Source organism: Camelus bactrianus, chromosome 4 (genome assembly GCF_048773025.1).
Source record: "Camelus bactrianus isolate YW-2024 breed Bactrian camel chromosome 4, ASM4877302v1, whole genome shotgun sequence".
Taxonomy (NCBI): Eukaryota; Metazoa; Chordata; class Mammalia; order Artiodactyla; family Camelidae; genus Camelus; species Camelus bactrianus.
In genome coordinates this window covers 90931389-90947870 of record NC_133542.1, presented here as the reverse complement: position 1 = coordinate 90947870, position 16482 = coordinate 90931389, and the positions used below count along the sequence as shown (strand labels likewise).

General features: G+C 52.5%; 1 protein-coding gene across 3 annotated transcripts; it reads right to left on the bottom strand.

Annotated features, from left to right (window-relative positions):
* Positions 1 to 417: 417 nt before the first annotated feature.
* Positions 418 to 15939, bottom strand: AQP7 (aquaporin 7). 3 transcript variants are annotated; one of them, XM_010967376.3, is made up of 8 exons: positions 15744 to 15938; positions 14587 to 14637; positions 10560 to 10677; positions 4177 to 4300; positions 3628 to 3765; positions 3302 to 3420; positions 2876 to 3093; positions 418 to 2507 (listed from the first exon to the last, which is right to left on the bottom strand). In XM_010967376.3, exons 2-8 carry the CDS (start codon positions 14610 to 14612, stop codon positions 2225 to 2227), a joined length of 1026 nt encoding a protein of 341 aa, XP_010965678.1. In that variant the 5' UTR covers positions 14613 to 14637; positions 15744 to 15938; the 3' UTR covers positions 418 to 2224. The 3 variants fall into 3 exon arrangements, with proteins under 3 accessions (XP_010965678.1, XP_074219262.1, XP_010965680.1); XM_074363161.1 differs by lacking the exon at positions 14587 to 14637; XM_010967378.3 differs by lacking the exons at positions 10560 to 10677; positions 14587 to 14637 and having other exon boundaries at positions 15744 to 15939.
* Between the last annotated feature and the right edge of the window lie 543 nt (positions 15940 to 16482).

Below are 16482 nucleotides of genomic sequence, written 5' to 3'. Positions count from 1 at the left end.
GAATATATCCCTTTTTGCTTGTTTCTCAGTGGTGTAACTGGTGTCACACTGCACTGCTTTTCCATTTTGTTGCAGGTGGCTGTTGTGCCTTAGTTTTCACTGATGTGTCATTTTCTGCTATATGTGACTGGACTGCAGTGTAAGTATCTATTCCCCTGTTGATGGACATTTGAGGTGTTCCCAGTGTCCCCTGACCACCCACCTTGTGTCCCTCGTCAGCCAGACCACTCCACCTCACAGCTGCCTCTTGGCTGTGCTCCCAGGACCCTGCTCACTGACCCCCCTTTCAGCACTCCTCGGCCTCAACTGTATCAACAACAACCACAACTTCCCCAATCCCTGCTTCAACTCTCTTCTGAGTGCCAGGACGTATAAAAGGCATGATGGTTTATTGAGCACTTACTCTGCACCAAGTACTAGCATTGTACATGTTTTATTTCACTGAATATTAACAGCAACATAAATGGTAGATAATATTATTAGACCCATTTTACAAATGAGAAAACCGAGGCCCAGAGAAATTGAGTTACTTGCCCAAGACTACACACCTCTTACTCAAATCCCATAGGCAACTCAAACTCAACATGTCCACAGTATAACTTATCATTTTTCTCTTCAAAACAGTTTATCTCCCACACTCCACACTCCACACTCACTGGTAACATGTCCAGCACCTCAGGGCCAAGCCAGAAACTGGAAGTCAGCCCTGACCCCTGCCGCGCCCCCACCTACTCCTTCATCCAGTCCGAACCCAGGTCCTGCGAGTTTTACCTCCTTGGTAATAGGCGAATCCCTTCTCTCCTCTCTGCCCACTGGCACTGACCTGTTAGCTGGCCTGCTGCTTCTCCTAGAGAAGCCTCCCATCACACTCCCGTGCAGGCCCCAGTCTTCCCTCTTTTCCGGCATCCTGAACACTGCAGCTCAGGTGCGCATTCCTAAATCTCATCTCACCATGTCCCCGCCTCCTCTGCCCTCTGTCTCCTCAAACTGTAAGTTGCAGAACCAGCAAAAAGGAAACCCCCCACTCCCCATTCTGCTTTGTCTCCTCCTCCAGGAAGCCATCCATAGCCTCAGCCCCAAGGCTGGGCTGTGAATAACCCATGAGCCCCACAGGCAGCCCCCTCTCCACCACTTAGCTCCTTCCTCGTGATCACCTGTCCCCATCAAGCTGCGTTCCTCAAAAGCAGAGACCTGGCCTTGTCCACTATGGCATCTCCAATGTCTTGGCAGGGCCTGCACACAGGATGTGCTCAATGATTGTTGAAAGGCTAAATACACAAGCAGTGACAGGAACCATGGGTGATGCTGCCTTCTGAGTCCCAGAAAGCAGGATGATTCCCACCTGGCCCTGGAGTTGGTGGACTCTGGCTGCCCCATCTCCACCCATCCTCTGCATCTGTCCCTCTGAGCCCCATGGGGCCATTTCCTGTCCCTACAGTTTTTGGAAGGATTTTCTAACTCGGAATTCCTTACTGTGGGAGAGCTCTGGCCCCAGGAAGAAGGAAGAGGAGGCCAACCTCTTACCTCCTTTCAGTCTACATCACGCATTTTCCAGCGTGGGGGTGATTTTGCCTCCAAGGGAGAGAAATGGATTTTTGGAAGGGAGAGATTTTAAAAACCTTACTTTTTTTGTATAAAGCAAAAATATATGTACAGTACATACACAGATATACAGTATATCTGTGGTATTAAAATACCATGTGATTAAGAAAAACTATATAAAAGGCTCCGTAAGGGAGCAGTAATGAAAAAAATGTTGAGAAACTCTGATCTACACACTTGAGCTTTGCCTTTCCTGGTCCAAGGACTGGTCAGAACTGAGGGAGGGTCTGGAGTCCTATCTCAGGGCGGCTCAAGGTATCCCCAGAGCTGACCCCCACCAGCGAGCTGGTGTCCTTTCCCTCAAATCATCCCCTCGCTCCCCTGTGCCTGAAAGTCCACCGTTCAGTGTCCAGCATCCTATGATCTCCTATTCCTGTGGAGACCGCAGGTCAGACCTTGGGCTTTCCCCCACTGGGGGCGCTTCAGCTCCCAGGGCTGGAAGGAGCCGGAGGCCTCTCAGCTCTATGCTCCAGCCTTGGGCTGCCGCGTAACCCTGGTGCTCCTGGAGGAATTCAGGAGGGAAGCCCAACCACAGGAGGCACCCAGAAAGCGGGGGTGCCACTGTGGGACAAGGCTTTCTTTATTGGGATTAGGATGGGGACGGGATCACAGATAATCTTACTTAGAGGTGCTCTAGGTGGATGGAGTCTCTTAAGGGTGGGGCAGCCTGGACTGAAGGTCTGTTGTCAGGCGATACAGAGATGGGGGTGAGGGAAGAGGTCACAGGTAATTGAGGCATGGTCGCGGGCAACACAGGTGTTCTGCGGTCTTCATATGACGTGGTGTTCTCCAGTATCTGGGGCTCCCGTGGGGTGCTGGAGCCAATGAAGACTGCGTAGATGATGGCACCTAAGTAGGCACCCAGGGGTGGTGCCACCACTGGCACCCACCACCAGTCCTTGGCCCTGCAGGCAAGAGGCAGAGGCCTGTTTAGGGGCTGACACCTAATGTGGCACCTACATCCACCTCAGGCCAAGACAGGGAGTAGGGCCTGAGAGTAGAAGAGTAACCCTCGTCTTAGTTCAGAAGTTTCCCCTGCGCCTGAGCCCTGGTGAGTTTCAGCCTGATTCAGGGACAGGAGCAGGTCTGGGGCAGGGGTGACATTCTGTCCAGGAGCCGGGTCTGCATCAGTGCTGGTCTGGAAGAAAGTCAGGATACACTCCTGCCTCCCCAAGCCATTGGGAGCTCTACAGGACCCTCCTGGATTGCTCCACCCCTCCACATGCAGGGAACCCACAGAAAACTTGCAAGAATGGGCTGGGCAAGGCAGTACCTGAAGACCTGTATGCCCCAGCCAGCAACGTAGGTGAAGAAGCGGGGAGGCAGGTCCCGGGATGGGTTGATGGCATATCCTGAGTTCATGCCCATGGACACTCCAATGATGACAACAAGGATGCCTGTCACTATGGCCTGTGTCCCTTGCAGTGGTGGGTTGTTCCCCTTGTCCGTGATGGCTGAGAGACACAGCTGAAGCATCCCCGTCACTATCACCTAGGGAGCAGACGTCGTGGCAGCCACCGGGGGCCCCTAGCCAAGCCACGGGGCCTCAGCAGTGCCCCCAGCCCAAACCCACTGGCAGTGACATGTCTTGCTACAGTCCCCATCCAGAGTTCTTGTCCTTTCCATCATGAGGGGCTGCCTGCTGGCCCCTTCCTGGGGGGTGGAGCTTGAGGAGGGTCACCCACCCTGGACCACTGACCTCATCCAGGAAGCCCCTCCACAACGACATGTGGTCAGGAAGGTAGGTAGCAAAAATGTTAGCAGTGGCTGTAGGTCCGGTCACTGCCAGCTTTCCCTCCGAGTATTGGATGATGGAGGCTGTGGAGACACAAACTGAGTGTGAACCTGCCCCCAGCTAAACCCCACCACAGTCCCAGAGATGTGGTAGGATGGAGGGTGGGGAGGACCTCCAAGACCCTTGTCTCCCAAACGTTTTCACAAGGCTCAGACACTGAGGTCAGATCTGCCCATGTTTCAGGGGAGGAGGCTGAGGCCAGAGTGGACAACTCAGGGCAGGACACTCACTGTAGAAGAGGAGGTAGATGGTGGCAGCAGCCAGGAAGGAACCCAGGAACTGACCCAGAACGTACACGGGAAACTTCTTCCAGGCCATGCGGCCTAGTGCGCAGCTGGTGAAGGTCAAGGCTGCATTCATGTGAGCCCCTGCCGGGAGGGGCAAGCGTGTCGTGTCGGGGTAGAAACAGACAGCAGTGATCAGTAGTACAAGAGCAACAACAGTAATAATAATGGCTAGCATTTATGGAGTGCACTTGCTCACTCAGTCCTCACAAGGACCCCACGGGGCAGGGACCACCATTGTCCATTTCACTCTTAAGGGAAGTGAGGGATGGAGAAGTTAAATTGCTTCCCCAAGTTGACCCAGCTGGTAAAAATCGTGAGTCAAAGAAGCTCGTGAAGCATCTGGGCAGAGGAAGGGGGCTCAGGGTGTTCTCCCTCCAGGTGACCTCTGAGGGCAAAGTGTCAGTTGTCTGGGAGAAGGGGCTGGCTGAGGGGGCAGGAGGAACCCAAAGGGAACACTGGCCTTGCCTGTCAGGCGGGGCCTGGCCCACTCACCAGAGATGTTCCCTGCCAAATGCATTCCCATGGTGACTCCGAAGCCAAAACCCAAGTTGACACCGAGGTAGCTCCCCATTTTATCTCCTAGAACCATGTGGGCCACGGCACCAAGACCAAACACCTGTGAGAGAGGGCCTCTGAGGGGCTGCCCACCCAGAAACCCCAACCCTAGAGGCAGGCTTGGAGCTCAGCTGGGGCTCTGCACCCTCATGCACTCGGCCTCCCCAGCACTGCCCTTGGAGACCATCTGCCATGCTCTCCTCCTCCAGAGACTTCCCTCCTCATGACCTCTCCCCTGGCCCCTGCCAAGGCCTTATGGCTCTCAGGGCTCTTATGGACACATCAGGCCCCTGGGCCCCAAGCCCACCTGAAGTTCCAGGAGGAGGCAGGGCTTCCAGGAGGGCAGGGCTGGTGTGGGTTGAACTCCTCAGAGCATCTCACACTTCAGCCTAGCCTGAAGGAAGTTTCTTCAAGGGATCTCCAAACCTCATGTCTGGACTTGGCCATGACCCCTCAACCCTCACTGCCAGCACCCCCACCCCCACCCTGCCACATCAGCTCTGGAAGCCAGAGGGGTTCTACTTCTGTCCTCAGCAACAATTCCACTGCCCTTCAGTGTCACTCCTGAACGCCTAGCTCTTGCCCCTCCCTAACTGCTGGACCTCCTCAGATGACCCCTCTCACTGATCCTCTTCACAGGAAGCTTAGAGGCCTGACAGGAGGCCCTCACTCAACCTCCCCCAGCCACCAACACCCACCTGCATCTAAATCTGCCTTCCCCTTCAGCTCTGGCTCCTGCGCCCGCCTCTTTCTCCTTCTGCAGAGGCCTGCCTCTTGCCTGCATCTTCTACCCTCCCCTTGACTGGCTCCCATAGACTCAAGTCTCTTCCTTCCTAAAAGTAAAGCTTCCCGCCTTAGCCTGGGCTCCCTGTCCAGCTGTGGACTCCTGGATGCCCCCTCCCAATGTCAGTCAGTCTCTGGGAAGGACCCGCTGGCTGGCTCCCTTATCCCTTCCCTTGCCCTCCCTTCTTAGCCTGGCTTCTGCTTCCACCTGTCATGGACACCCAAGTTCTCTGATTCCCTGAGGTCCCTTCAGACATCATCTCACTTGACTTTGCTGACTTTCACCCTCCTAACCACTCTGTGCTTCAGGAAAGTCCCTTCTCTTTGGCCTCCATGACATCTCTCTCTCCTGGTGTCCTCTGTAGCCTCCCCCTCTCCACAGTTCCTTCCCACGTTCTTCTTCCTTTATCTGCCTCATAAACACAGATGATCCCAGGGTTCCACCCCTAGCCCCTTTCACATCTCACTCCTGTCGCTATTCCTGGGTTTTCTTACCAGGGCTATGACTTCAAATATACCTGATGCACTAATTCCCAAAACCTCCACCTGGGGGCCAGATTCCTATTTCCAAATACCCACTGGAAGTCTCCGTGTTCCCCAGGCATCCCAGGCTCTATGTTGAAAGCTCACCATCTCTCAGATAATGTGATCCTCATCCCATGTTCCCCATCCCGTTTGGCCAAGCCGGAAGCTTAGATGTCCTCTCCCTCCTCCTCCACACCCAATCAGCTCTGCTTACATTCTCCCCAGATCTTACCCAGTCTCCTCCTTGCAGCCAGAGTGACCTAACACAAAAATCTGATCATGTCTGCCTTTTGTTCAGAAATTCACTGGCTCCCTTCCACTTCTGGGATAAAGTCCCAACTCAGTAGGCCACCACTTTAAGACCCTTTATAATTTCGTGCTTTCTACCTCTCAGTTTCCTATCTGCTCCAGTGTTCTCTATGTCCAGCAATAGTATTACCACTAAATAATGATAAGCATTTATTGAGCACTTAGTATGTGTCAGGTACAGGTAAGCAAGTTCTATCACCTCCTTTAACCCTTATACCAACTTGTGCACTAGGTACTATGATTCTCCCCATTTAGTAGATGGGATCCTGAGGCTCAGAGAAGTTGAGTGGCTTGTCCAAAGTTCACATCCTGCACACAGTAAGCCAGTTTTTGAATCTAGGCAGTCACCTATACCAGACAGTCTCAGACCAAACAACCACAGTGTTCCCTGCCTGCCTCGCTTTCTCCTGCCTCTGTGCTTTTGCATATGCCATTCCCTCCATCTGGAATACCTGACCCAGATCCTGAAAAAATTGATAGTCTACTCTAAGGCAATGCTCAGATGGCACCTCCTCTGAAAGGTCTATGTGTTTTGGATGTGTTCTCTTTGAGGGACCTCTAGATGTTCAGACTGCTGGAAATCAGTCTAGATCTGTGTCATCTAATATGATGGCCACAAGCCACATGTGGGTATTATATATTTAAAATGTGGCTAGTTTGAATTGAGATCTACTGTAAGTGTAAGGTTTTAAAGACTTACTAGGAAAAGGAGAATGTAGAAGATTTAATAGTTTTATACTGATTACATGTTAAACTGGTACTATTTTAGATATATGGGTTTAAATATAATAACTATTAAAATTAATACCACCTGTCACTTTTTACCTTTTTAATGTGACTGCTAGAAAATTTTAAATTATATATATGTGGCTCATATTGTATTTCCTTTGAACAACAGTTCTAGAGTTTTTGAAAAACGAAAACCTAAAGAATTGTGGACACAAGGGCTACAGTTGAAGCCACTGGGGAGGATGAAGACCCCTGGAGAGGGCGCAAGGTGAGTAGGCAGCTGAGGGCTGAACCTAGGGCCGCACATGAGCCCTTATGGGCGAGCATTAGAAACCCCAGCTGGAGCAGCTGTTGAAATGGAAGAACAAAGAGAGAATATACCCTGGACGCCAGGGAGAAGCAGTTTCCCAAGAAGGGTGTAGCCCACACGTCACGTGCAGCCTCTGGGTCCAGCATGAAGGCCTAGAAACCCCCCTAGTAGCGTGGTGAGCACTGCATCATCAGGCCATGGGGACAGAAGCCAGGTCCCAGGGAGTGTGAGGTGAGTAGGTGATGAGGAAGAGTTGAAGGGACCAGTACAGACATCTCTTTGAGAACCTGCCTGAGAAGGGAGGGAGAGAAAGTGTGACAAATGAAGGGAGACTCATGAGGTACAGGGAGGAATGTTCTATGTTCTGCTGGTTTAGGGAGAGAGACTTGAAGGTGTTAAGATTGAGAGAGGGAGGCGATGAAGATAAAGGAGAAAGAAAAGGACGAGCAAAGAGCCTGAGTAGCTGGGGAGGTGGGGGCACAGGCGCAAGCGTGGAAGGTCCTGCATGAGGGAGGGGCCCCACAAGAGCCAAGGGGGACATATGTGGATTCGCAGAGAGGTGAGGTCTGGTGGGTGAGGAGCCGGACACAGGAAACCCGCCTGATGATTCTGTCAGGCTGGAGACCAAGCCGTTTGCTGATTTAAAAAAAAAGTGGCAAGCAGAGTACAGAGCAGCTTTGGAGAAGTCTGAGAAAAAGTGAAATAGCCTGGAGAGGGTAGGGGAGAGGCAGCTGAGCAGGGCCCACTGGGTCCTGCAGGAGCCCCAGGACAGGGCCAGGGATCCCAGATGTGGGCCAGCTTAGGACCAAGGGTACGATTAGGCAGGAGGACAGGAGCAGCTGGGGCATGAGGGTGGCGAGTGGGACCCAGCCAGACTGACAGTCTTGAGGGGATCAGGAGGTGCAAGGACTGGAGCAGGCATGGAGGGTCTGAAGACCAAGGGTCCCTGTGTCCACATAGGAGCTCAAAACCACTTACTAAAAATAGTGAATGAATAAACCCCACATGATCTCCTGTGTCACGGTTGCCAACTGGCAGTCCCTGGACCTAATCCATCCAGCACACGTTTTGTTTGGATAACTTGGTTTCGACGCGTGGAAGTTTCAGCTTCTCTTGCAAAATCAGGAGCTCTGACAACACTGGCCTGTGTTCCGCAGTGCATGGCAACAGTCAGCCAGAGTAGTGGCAGCCACGTCCTTGCCCAGGTCGGCACTCTGCAGGGATCCACAGTCCCCACCACTCTGAGGTGACTCTGGCCCCAACAGCTTGTGAATTTGCAACCCCTGCCCTATAACTCACAACTACAGCAGGTTTTCCAGGGCCCTGGTGGCCCAGTTCCTCCCTTCTCTGGTCAGTGAATGTGGTCCAACGTGTCCAGATCCCTCCATTAGCCATAGGCCCAGCCTGGAGGACGACACCCCTGGAGTGGAACCGAGTGGAACAGTCTGTTTCCCTCATCGTGACTACAATAAATGAGGCCCAAGGTCACATTAGCTTTTCTGATGAAGCCGTCACCCTGATGACTCACTGAGCTTCCTATCGGCTGAAAAAAACCCCACTTCTTGGCACAGGCCTGACACCTAAAAATAACAACAACACAATGTCCTGTGTGACTTTAAACCTCACAAAGTTCTTTTACACGTGTTACTTCCCTTCAGTTCTCTGAATGGCAAGTGTTTGTGCTCTCAAGGGAAACCGAGTCCTGAAGAGTGGTCTTGAACTGCCCAAAGCCTGGAAGTGAGAGTCTTACCTCAGCTGGGGGAGAGTTAGAAACCCACAGCTAAGCTAAGGGACAGAGCATAGAGATGAAGTGTCAAGACTTTAATATAGACAGGACTGGATTTCATCTTAACTTGAAATGTGACCTTGGGCAAGTGACTTTGTCTCATGGAGCCTCAGTCTCCTCATCTGTGAAATGGGGAGAATAATAGTACCTTCTTCACAGGGCTGTTGTGAAGATTTGGGAAGATGCTGCCCTTAAGGGCTTAGCATTATAGTGCCTGGTATGCAGTAGGTACTCAATAATAATCTCAATAAAAAGAAGAGAAATGTGAACGTGGGCAGTGGGCAGGCATGAATGCACATGGGCGGTGCCTGCTTTTCCTAAGAACTCTCCGAGGAGGCACCCTCCTGCCTTCACAGTTCCAAGGTCTAACAGCCCTCACGGGGCTGGAATGTCTTGTCATAAATGAATTACTTTACTCCGGATTAAGGCGAGACAGGATCCAGGTGCTGTCGTCAAAGCTCAGGAGGGGAGGTAACGGGGGATGAGGAGATGGTGAGAGGCAGGGAGGGGAGAACAACTGAGAGCACTTGTCATATCGACAAGCGACCAACACGTATGTCCTACACGTGTGCTGGGTCTCGGGCTCTTGGCCTTCTTCACACAAGTCAGCCAGTTTGATGTTAGTGTCTCATTTCCCACTGAGGAAGCTGAACAGTTTTGAACAGTTAAGATATTTGTGAAAGATCATACAGCTACAAGAAAGCAGAGCCAGAACTGAAACCAGCTCCAAAGCCCATGAAGGCCCGAATTCAACACACTTAATAATATCTGAGAAAACAGGCTCTGAGCCACAGAGAGCTCTGCCCAAGGCCAGCTGGTGACTCAGGGGCAGGATTGATCAGGGTAATAACCCAAGTGTCCAGAGTCCCCTGGGCTCCGTGGATCCCATTGTCTCCTACACTGGCTCGATGCACAGACACATGCACACACGCTCAGGCGCACTCAACCTATCTCACCCCCACTGCGTCTGGCGTGCTCCTGACCACCTTTTCCTCCCTTCCCAGAGGCTGGCCCTTCTTTTCATGGACCTGGGCCTTCATAAGGTGCAGACAAGCATGGCCACAGGTAAAGGGCAGAGGCTGGCTGGGTAGGTGGCAGGGCTGAAACAGGTGGAGGGAGAAGCAGTTTCCAAGAAATCTCACATCCCACTCACATCTGGTTTGTCTCATCACCCACTAAAAGAGCCCTTGCCGAGGTCCCCAGTAACCTCCATGTTGCCAAAACCTATAAAAAGATATCCATGCTCACCTTCTCTGGCCTGTCTACAGCTCCCCACACTGCTAACCACTCCCTCCTTGTGGACGCCCCACTTCTGTCACCTGCTCTCCCCCCACCTTCTCCTCCCACCGCCCTGGCCACTCCTTCTCAGGTCCCTTTGTGTATTCCTCTTCATACCTCAGGCCCTGTCCTCAACTTACTCTTTTTCTCCTTCTATGCATTCTCATTGGGCAATTTTGATAACTGCCATTCATATCCTGATGAACTCGAACTCTTTACTTCCAACCTAAGTCACTCTCTTGAGTTCCAGGCCTCTATAGCCAACCCCCCTGAGATTTCTCTCCAGCGCCTCAGCTGATCCCATCCAAACTGACCTCCCCTTGCCTTGTGCTGGGCTGCAGCCTCTGAAATGGCCCCATCAGTGCTTACTCCACATCTGCTGCTCACGGTCTCCTTGGTTCCATCTTCTACCACTCCCTCAAACGTGTGCTTTCTTCTCCACCCCTGGATCAGTCACCACTCTCTCTACCCTAGGTCATTGCAACAGCCTCTTAATTGGTTCCCTTCCCTCCAGCTTTGCCCAGATTGCCCTTCCTGAGCCGTGCCTTCCTGAGGCCCCTTCCTCAGAGCCCACCCACCCTGTACCACCCACCCACTCACCATCATGACAAACGTGCTCGTGAACTCGGCTAGGAACTCTCGCACCATCTCATTCTGCATTATTTCTTGCATCCTTCTTATCGTGGGTGGAGTGACCATCCTGGAGTTGCGGGTAGACCTGAAGCAGCAGCCCAAGCCCATGGGCAGAAATGAGACTCAAGCACACTGACTGTCCATCAGCCCTTCAACTCATAGCTGAGTTAATGGGTAACCCAGTGGCCTCTCCACACGCACCTCTTCTTGCCCAGGGCAGCTGGTACTGCTGCAGTCAGAGACACGTGAGAGCCACAGGGATGTGGAGAGGGACTGGGGGTAGACGGCCAGGCCATGCCCCTTCTTCCTGCTGGTGGGGACTGGACCAGTAGGAAGGGCACACCAATGAGGCCAGTTTGCAGAGGGGGGCAACTGCGGAGCCAATAAGCACCATCTGTGGTGCCAGTAAGGCTCAGGAGAAGCAGGTGGGAGAGAGCAGGCAGGAGAGTGGAGCTCAGTTGTCTGTCTGCCTGCCTGTCTGCAGGAGCCAGAGCTCTGAGGACACAGGCAAGGCATCAGGCAGGACCTGGCAATAGCAAGGCTCTGCAAACAACAGGGTGTGGCAAAGTCTGCTCCTGGGCTCTATAAACAGCACCAAGGCTTGAAACATACCAGGTTCTGCCAGAGATGACAGGGTCAGCAAAGTACACCAGGTTCTGCAGCCAGGTCAACACAAATGGGTGTTTGTGAGTGAGTGAATGCATGAACAAACGAATGAATGAATAATGAGGAGGAAGGATGGAAAGGAAGAACTGGGTCCAACTCCCTAGTGTATCCTCAGTGCTTAGCACAGTTCCGGGCACGTAGCAGATGTGCTATATACATTGTCGAATGAATGAAAACTGAGGGTTCATCTGGCTTACTCTTCACTAGATCCCCAGAACTTCCCACAGTGCCTGACACGTGGTAGATGCTCAATAAATGTTTGTTTCATAAGTGCATGACTGGATGGATAGATGAAAAAGTTAGAAGCTCTATCTTCTGTTGGGAGTTGGGGAGATGGGGCTCAAGTTTGGGGAAGGAGGTGGGGTCTGCAGGCTAAAGAGGAGGAGGAAGGGTGCAGATACATCTAAAAGCAGCCTTAGTGCTTGTCAGACTGCTGACTCTCCCCCATGTTCCATGCTGAGTGTCCCTCAGCTACCTCACCCTGCTCAGTCTTCCTGACTTTCCCAGCCTCATAGCAGCAAAGAGTAAGCAGAGGGAGTAAGAAATGTAAACCAGGCATGGATAAAACACCTTCCACTTTTCTGGCTGAGACCTCATGTTCATTTCTCACCCACCCTTGTCCTCGCTCTGTCCTGACTTCAGAGGAACAAACCTAGGGCTGAGCATATGAAGGGGGATGTAGAGTTGCCTGGACAGTCCTCTGGCTCCCAGCCAGCAGCAGCTCCCATGTAGCATCATATAAGGGTCACCTTTCCCCTATGACTGGCCTCCTCAGCCCTGAAGTAGAGCCTGAGGTAGGCAGGGATCTAAGAACAGTCCTGGGAAGGTACCACAGAGGCAGAGGAAAGGTGGACAAAGCAGGAAGTCAAAGACACCCAGAGAGCTGTGGAACCCTGACCCCTTCCTCCTCACTACGCAGCAGGCAGGACACAGTAAGTAAGTGACAAATAACCACCAAGGAGTCAATGAACCAAGGATTTATTGAATGCCTCCTATGCCTACTCTGCTCAGGCACTGTAGTAAAGACCACTGGCGTGATCCCTGCTCTTAGGAAGAAAAACGATTAACTAAGCAATTACTTATAAGTGTGAGGATTGCAGGGGGGCAGCAAATGACCCAGAGGAGAGAGTAGGAGATTCTTCCAGAGGGAGGGAAATTTAGATCGAGAATAGAAGGCTGGCCAGATGAAGGAGCATCACGGGAGGCCACGGAAAGCTCTGAGCATTGGAACGGCTTGGACAAAGGCTTGCAGCTAAGACAATGATGTGTAGAGGAATCCTGCAAGGATGCAGAGAGAGGAGGGAAAGTGGTACAAGAGATGCAGACGGCCTCATGACCCACATTAGGAAGTCTAACCTTGACCCAGAGGGTCACAGGGTGGAGGATTTAAGCAGGAGCACTTCCTCCTCTATGGAGGCTGGAGTGAGAGGAGTGGAAGCATGGTGAGCCATCAGGAAGCGTCACCATGGACAGGCTGAGAGGTGATGGCAGCTTGAGACAAGAAGTTGCAGTGGAGGTGACTAGAGGAAGACAGTCAAACGGACAGTCATGGTGTTTTATTAGAGAGGAGAGTGGAGAGGGAAGAGTCAGGGGTGACCCCAGGCTCTGGCTGGAACAGCAGAATGAGCTACATTAGGCAGGAGGGTGAGGAGTCCCCTTCCGGGTGTGGGGAGTTTGAGGAGCCCAGTAGACAGTTAGGTGATGGTGACCAGTAAGGAGGCTACTGATCACGTGGTCTTGTTTAGAGATACACATCTGGAGGTCACCGAATCATAGATGGTCATCTGACCCATCGGCGTAGATGAGAGAGCTCGAGGAAGGGTATAGAGTGATAAAAGGGCATCTAATAAAACTAGCCTACAAACCAAGAAACTAACAGCCAACCAGATAATTACCTAAGTAATATCTGCTAACCACGGAACTAAATAGCTAACAACTCCCCAACCAACCCTTCGGCTAATCAACCTAGCCACTTAGCCAACTCACTGACTCTCCTGTTAACCAGCTCATTTAATTTTCTGATCAGCCAACCAGCTATAAACTATCCAACTAACGTCAGGCCAACCATTTAACCTACTAACCAGAATTTATCCATTCAACATTTGTTGAGCATCTACTTATGACTCAGGCACAAGGGATACAAAGTAAAGCCCACCCTTGGTTCGCTTCATCTAGTGGAAGAAGTGGCTAATGGCAACACCATCAGAGGCAAGAAGCCCTGGGGTGGGAGGTGAGGCCTGCAGAGACATTTGAAGAATGGGCAGGTGGTGGCCTAAAGTGGCTGTGAGAGAGTAGGGTGGTGGTAGAAAGAATGGTGGGAGTGAGCACATCTTAGGTATTTTAGGAGACTGGGGACTTGATGTGAGGCACAGGGGACAGAAGTACCAAGGACAAGGACTTGACTTCTGGCTTGAGCAGCAATGGAGAAAAGGGTCCTTGACTGAGCTAAGACCACAGGAGAAGGAGTGGGCTTGGAGGGGTGGAGAAAGCTGTTTTCAACTGGGCCTCAGCTGCCTGTGGGACACCAGTGGGTCTTTGGAAACCAGGTCTAAGCCCAGGAGAGAGTCCTGGGCAGAGACAGCAGTGTCATCAGCACAGAAAGGGACCCATTCATTTTCTGTATCCACGAGTGCACAAGCAGACAAACATCCCTGCTCACGTGGAGCTGACAGGCAGTGATGAAATGTAAGTACGGACGTTTGTATGTTAGAAAGTAGTACATCCTATGGGGAAAGACAGACTAAGGAAAAGAGAGGTGGGGAGTGATTTTGAATAGGGCAATCAGGGTAAGCCTCATTGAGAAGGTGGCATTTGAGCAAAGACAGAAAGGAGGTGAAAGAATGAGCCGTGTGGATAACTGCGGGAAGAACATTTTACGCAGAGGGAATGGTCACTGAAGGACTCTGAGCATGTTTAAAGCAAAGGAATGGAGGTCACTGTGACTGGAATAAGGAGAGTAGGGTCGGGTGGGCAAAGGTCAGAGAGGAAACAGGCTCTAGGAACGCAGGGCCTTGGCCATTGCAAGGGCTTTGGCTTTGATTTCACCCCAAAGAGACCTGAGCCTGAGAGGGTGAGAGGTAGTGAGTTGAATTAAGTTGAGCAGTTCAGTCTGAGCCTCCCCTCACCCAAGGGCCCAGCCCATGCTTGGCTATGGGAGCAGGTAGGAGAAGCCTTTCTTCTGGGCCCCATGGGCTGGTGGTGAGTGGGAAGGAGGGGGTCTGGGCAGATCAGCTGCCATGAGGGAGAGGCTGAGAGTGGAGCAGGGAGGGCACTGGGGGATGCACTGGGGGACGAGAGGTTATGGTAGGGGAATGGGTAGGGTGCTTACCGCCTCTTCCTCTCTGTGTGAGTCATATTCTGTCTTTGAGATTTTTAGGTGCTGTGAAGCCAAAGAGAGGTCACTATGTCTGTGGGGCACAGAACTTGGCCCCTCATTCTCCTCAGACCTCAGCCCCCCAGGGGAGAAGCCAGAGAGATAGCTCCCTCCAGTGGCAACCCCTCAACCCAGCCGAGCTGGCAGGAAGGGAGAGAGAGGGGTGGATGTGCTTCAGCCAATGGGGAGAGGCCCTGGAGCCCCACCCTCTACCCACGCTGGCCTCGGGACCCCTGGCCCTTGGAGTGGGCCCTGCAGAGGTCCTCCTGATCTTCCCAAGTTTGCAGCCCAGCTTTGGACAGTGGAGAAGCCCACACCCTCCCCTCAGCAGCTCCATCCTCACCCATGCAGTATTATTAGCTTTAGTCTAACCTCAAGCTCTCTTGCTGCTGACTTAAACTGACTTTCCAGGGCTTCTTCCACCTTCTCCTTGCACACACATGAGTGCACGCGCACACACACACACACACAATGAGGTCCTGAAAATTCATTTAGTCCACACACCCACCTGAGAACAAAGTCTACCCTCTCACCTTTCCTGAAAATTCCCCCTTGTGTTCCTGTTTTCCTCATAAATGACAACACAGAGGTAACCCTGGGGTTTCCCCATCCTGCTTGTCCCCCTTGTTCTCTAGCCCCTTCCCTCTAACTGCAGCACAAGTCCACATCCCTGGCTCTGACTGCAGAAACCCTCTGGCCCCAGCCCCAGCCTCTCAGGAGGGGGACTCCAGGGGGAAGACAGCACTCAAGTAAAGCCAGCAATTGACCTGTCTCTCTGATCTGAATCCCTTCTGCTTTGGTCCATTTTTACTGGTATCTACCTGCTCCTCATCCCACCCCCAGGCTCTGCTGACAGCCTAGCCCACACATCCTCCCAATCTCTGCTCCACCGCTAGTCCTCCCAACAGTCAACTTACAGATAAGGAAACTGAAGCCCAGAGAGAAAGAGTGACATGCTCATACAACGTAAGAGCTGAAGATTAAACAAAACGGACATTTAGGCCTTCAACTCCCAGCTACAGTTCCTTCCCCAGATAGTCCCACAGTCACCTCCTCCCCGAATGGTCTCCAGGGAAGGCCCCCATCCCAGCCCTGCCTGAAGCCTGACTCACTCTGCTTGTGTTTCCCAGCGTCCTTTTGCCTTGGGGGCTTCTCAGTTATAGCAGGTCTTGGTCTTGTCCTTCCATGACTGTCTCAGGCTCCGGCTGCAGCCCCAGCTAGGGCTCCACTGTCCCTGTGTCCCCAGTCTAGAGCCCGCCTCTCAGCCCTCCTCGCGGGGGCTGAGCACTGCTCTTCTCTGCTCTTCCAGGGGAGAGGTCAGTGGGGCAGGGGTTTGGCCTGTGTTACTTGAGCCAAGTCCAGACGCGCTGCCCAAAATAGCATCCCTTCTCCTGTCAGCAGCGCCATGGAGACCGGGCTCTAAGGCAGCCCTTGTGAGGTCAGAGGTGAAGCTCCCAGTGGGCGCTCAGGGCCTCACAGTCCCGGAGGACAGGCCTGTCTTCCAAGCCAGGTGTCCAGCCCAGAGCCAGAGGAAGCCCTCCCGGGGCTTCTGATCCGGGGGAAGCTTCAGAGGCTCCTGAGCGCCATCACTGTAGGGAGAGCTGCACAGAATGGGCATTGGAGGTAGAAAGTTCTGGAGATCAACAGCCAGGTGGAGGGGCTGGGGAGGAGACCCTGAGTCATTCCTAAAGAAGCCCCCATCCTGAAGGAGGTAGTGGAGACTCAGGTCCTGGATTCAGGGGCCTCCCAGTCTGAGAGGAAAGACACATAAGCCATTTTGCAGGGAAACCTCAGTCTAAGAGAGGAGGTAGAAAGCCAAGCCTGGTTCTCTGGAAGTTCTTAGTCTGGTGT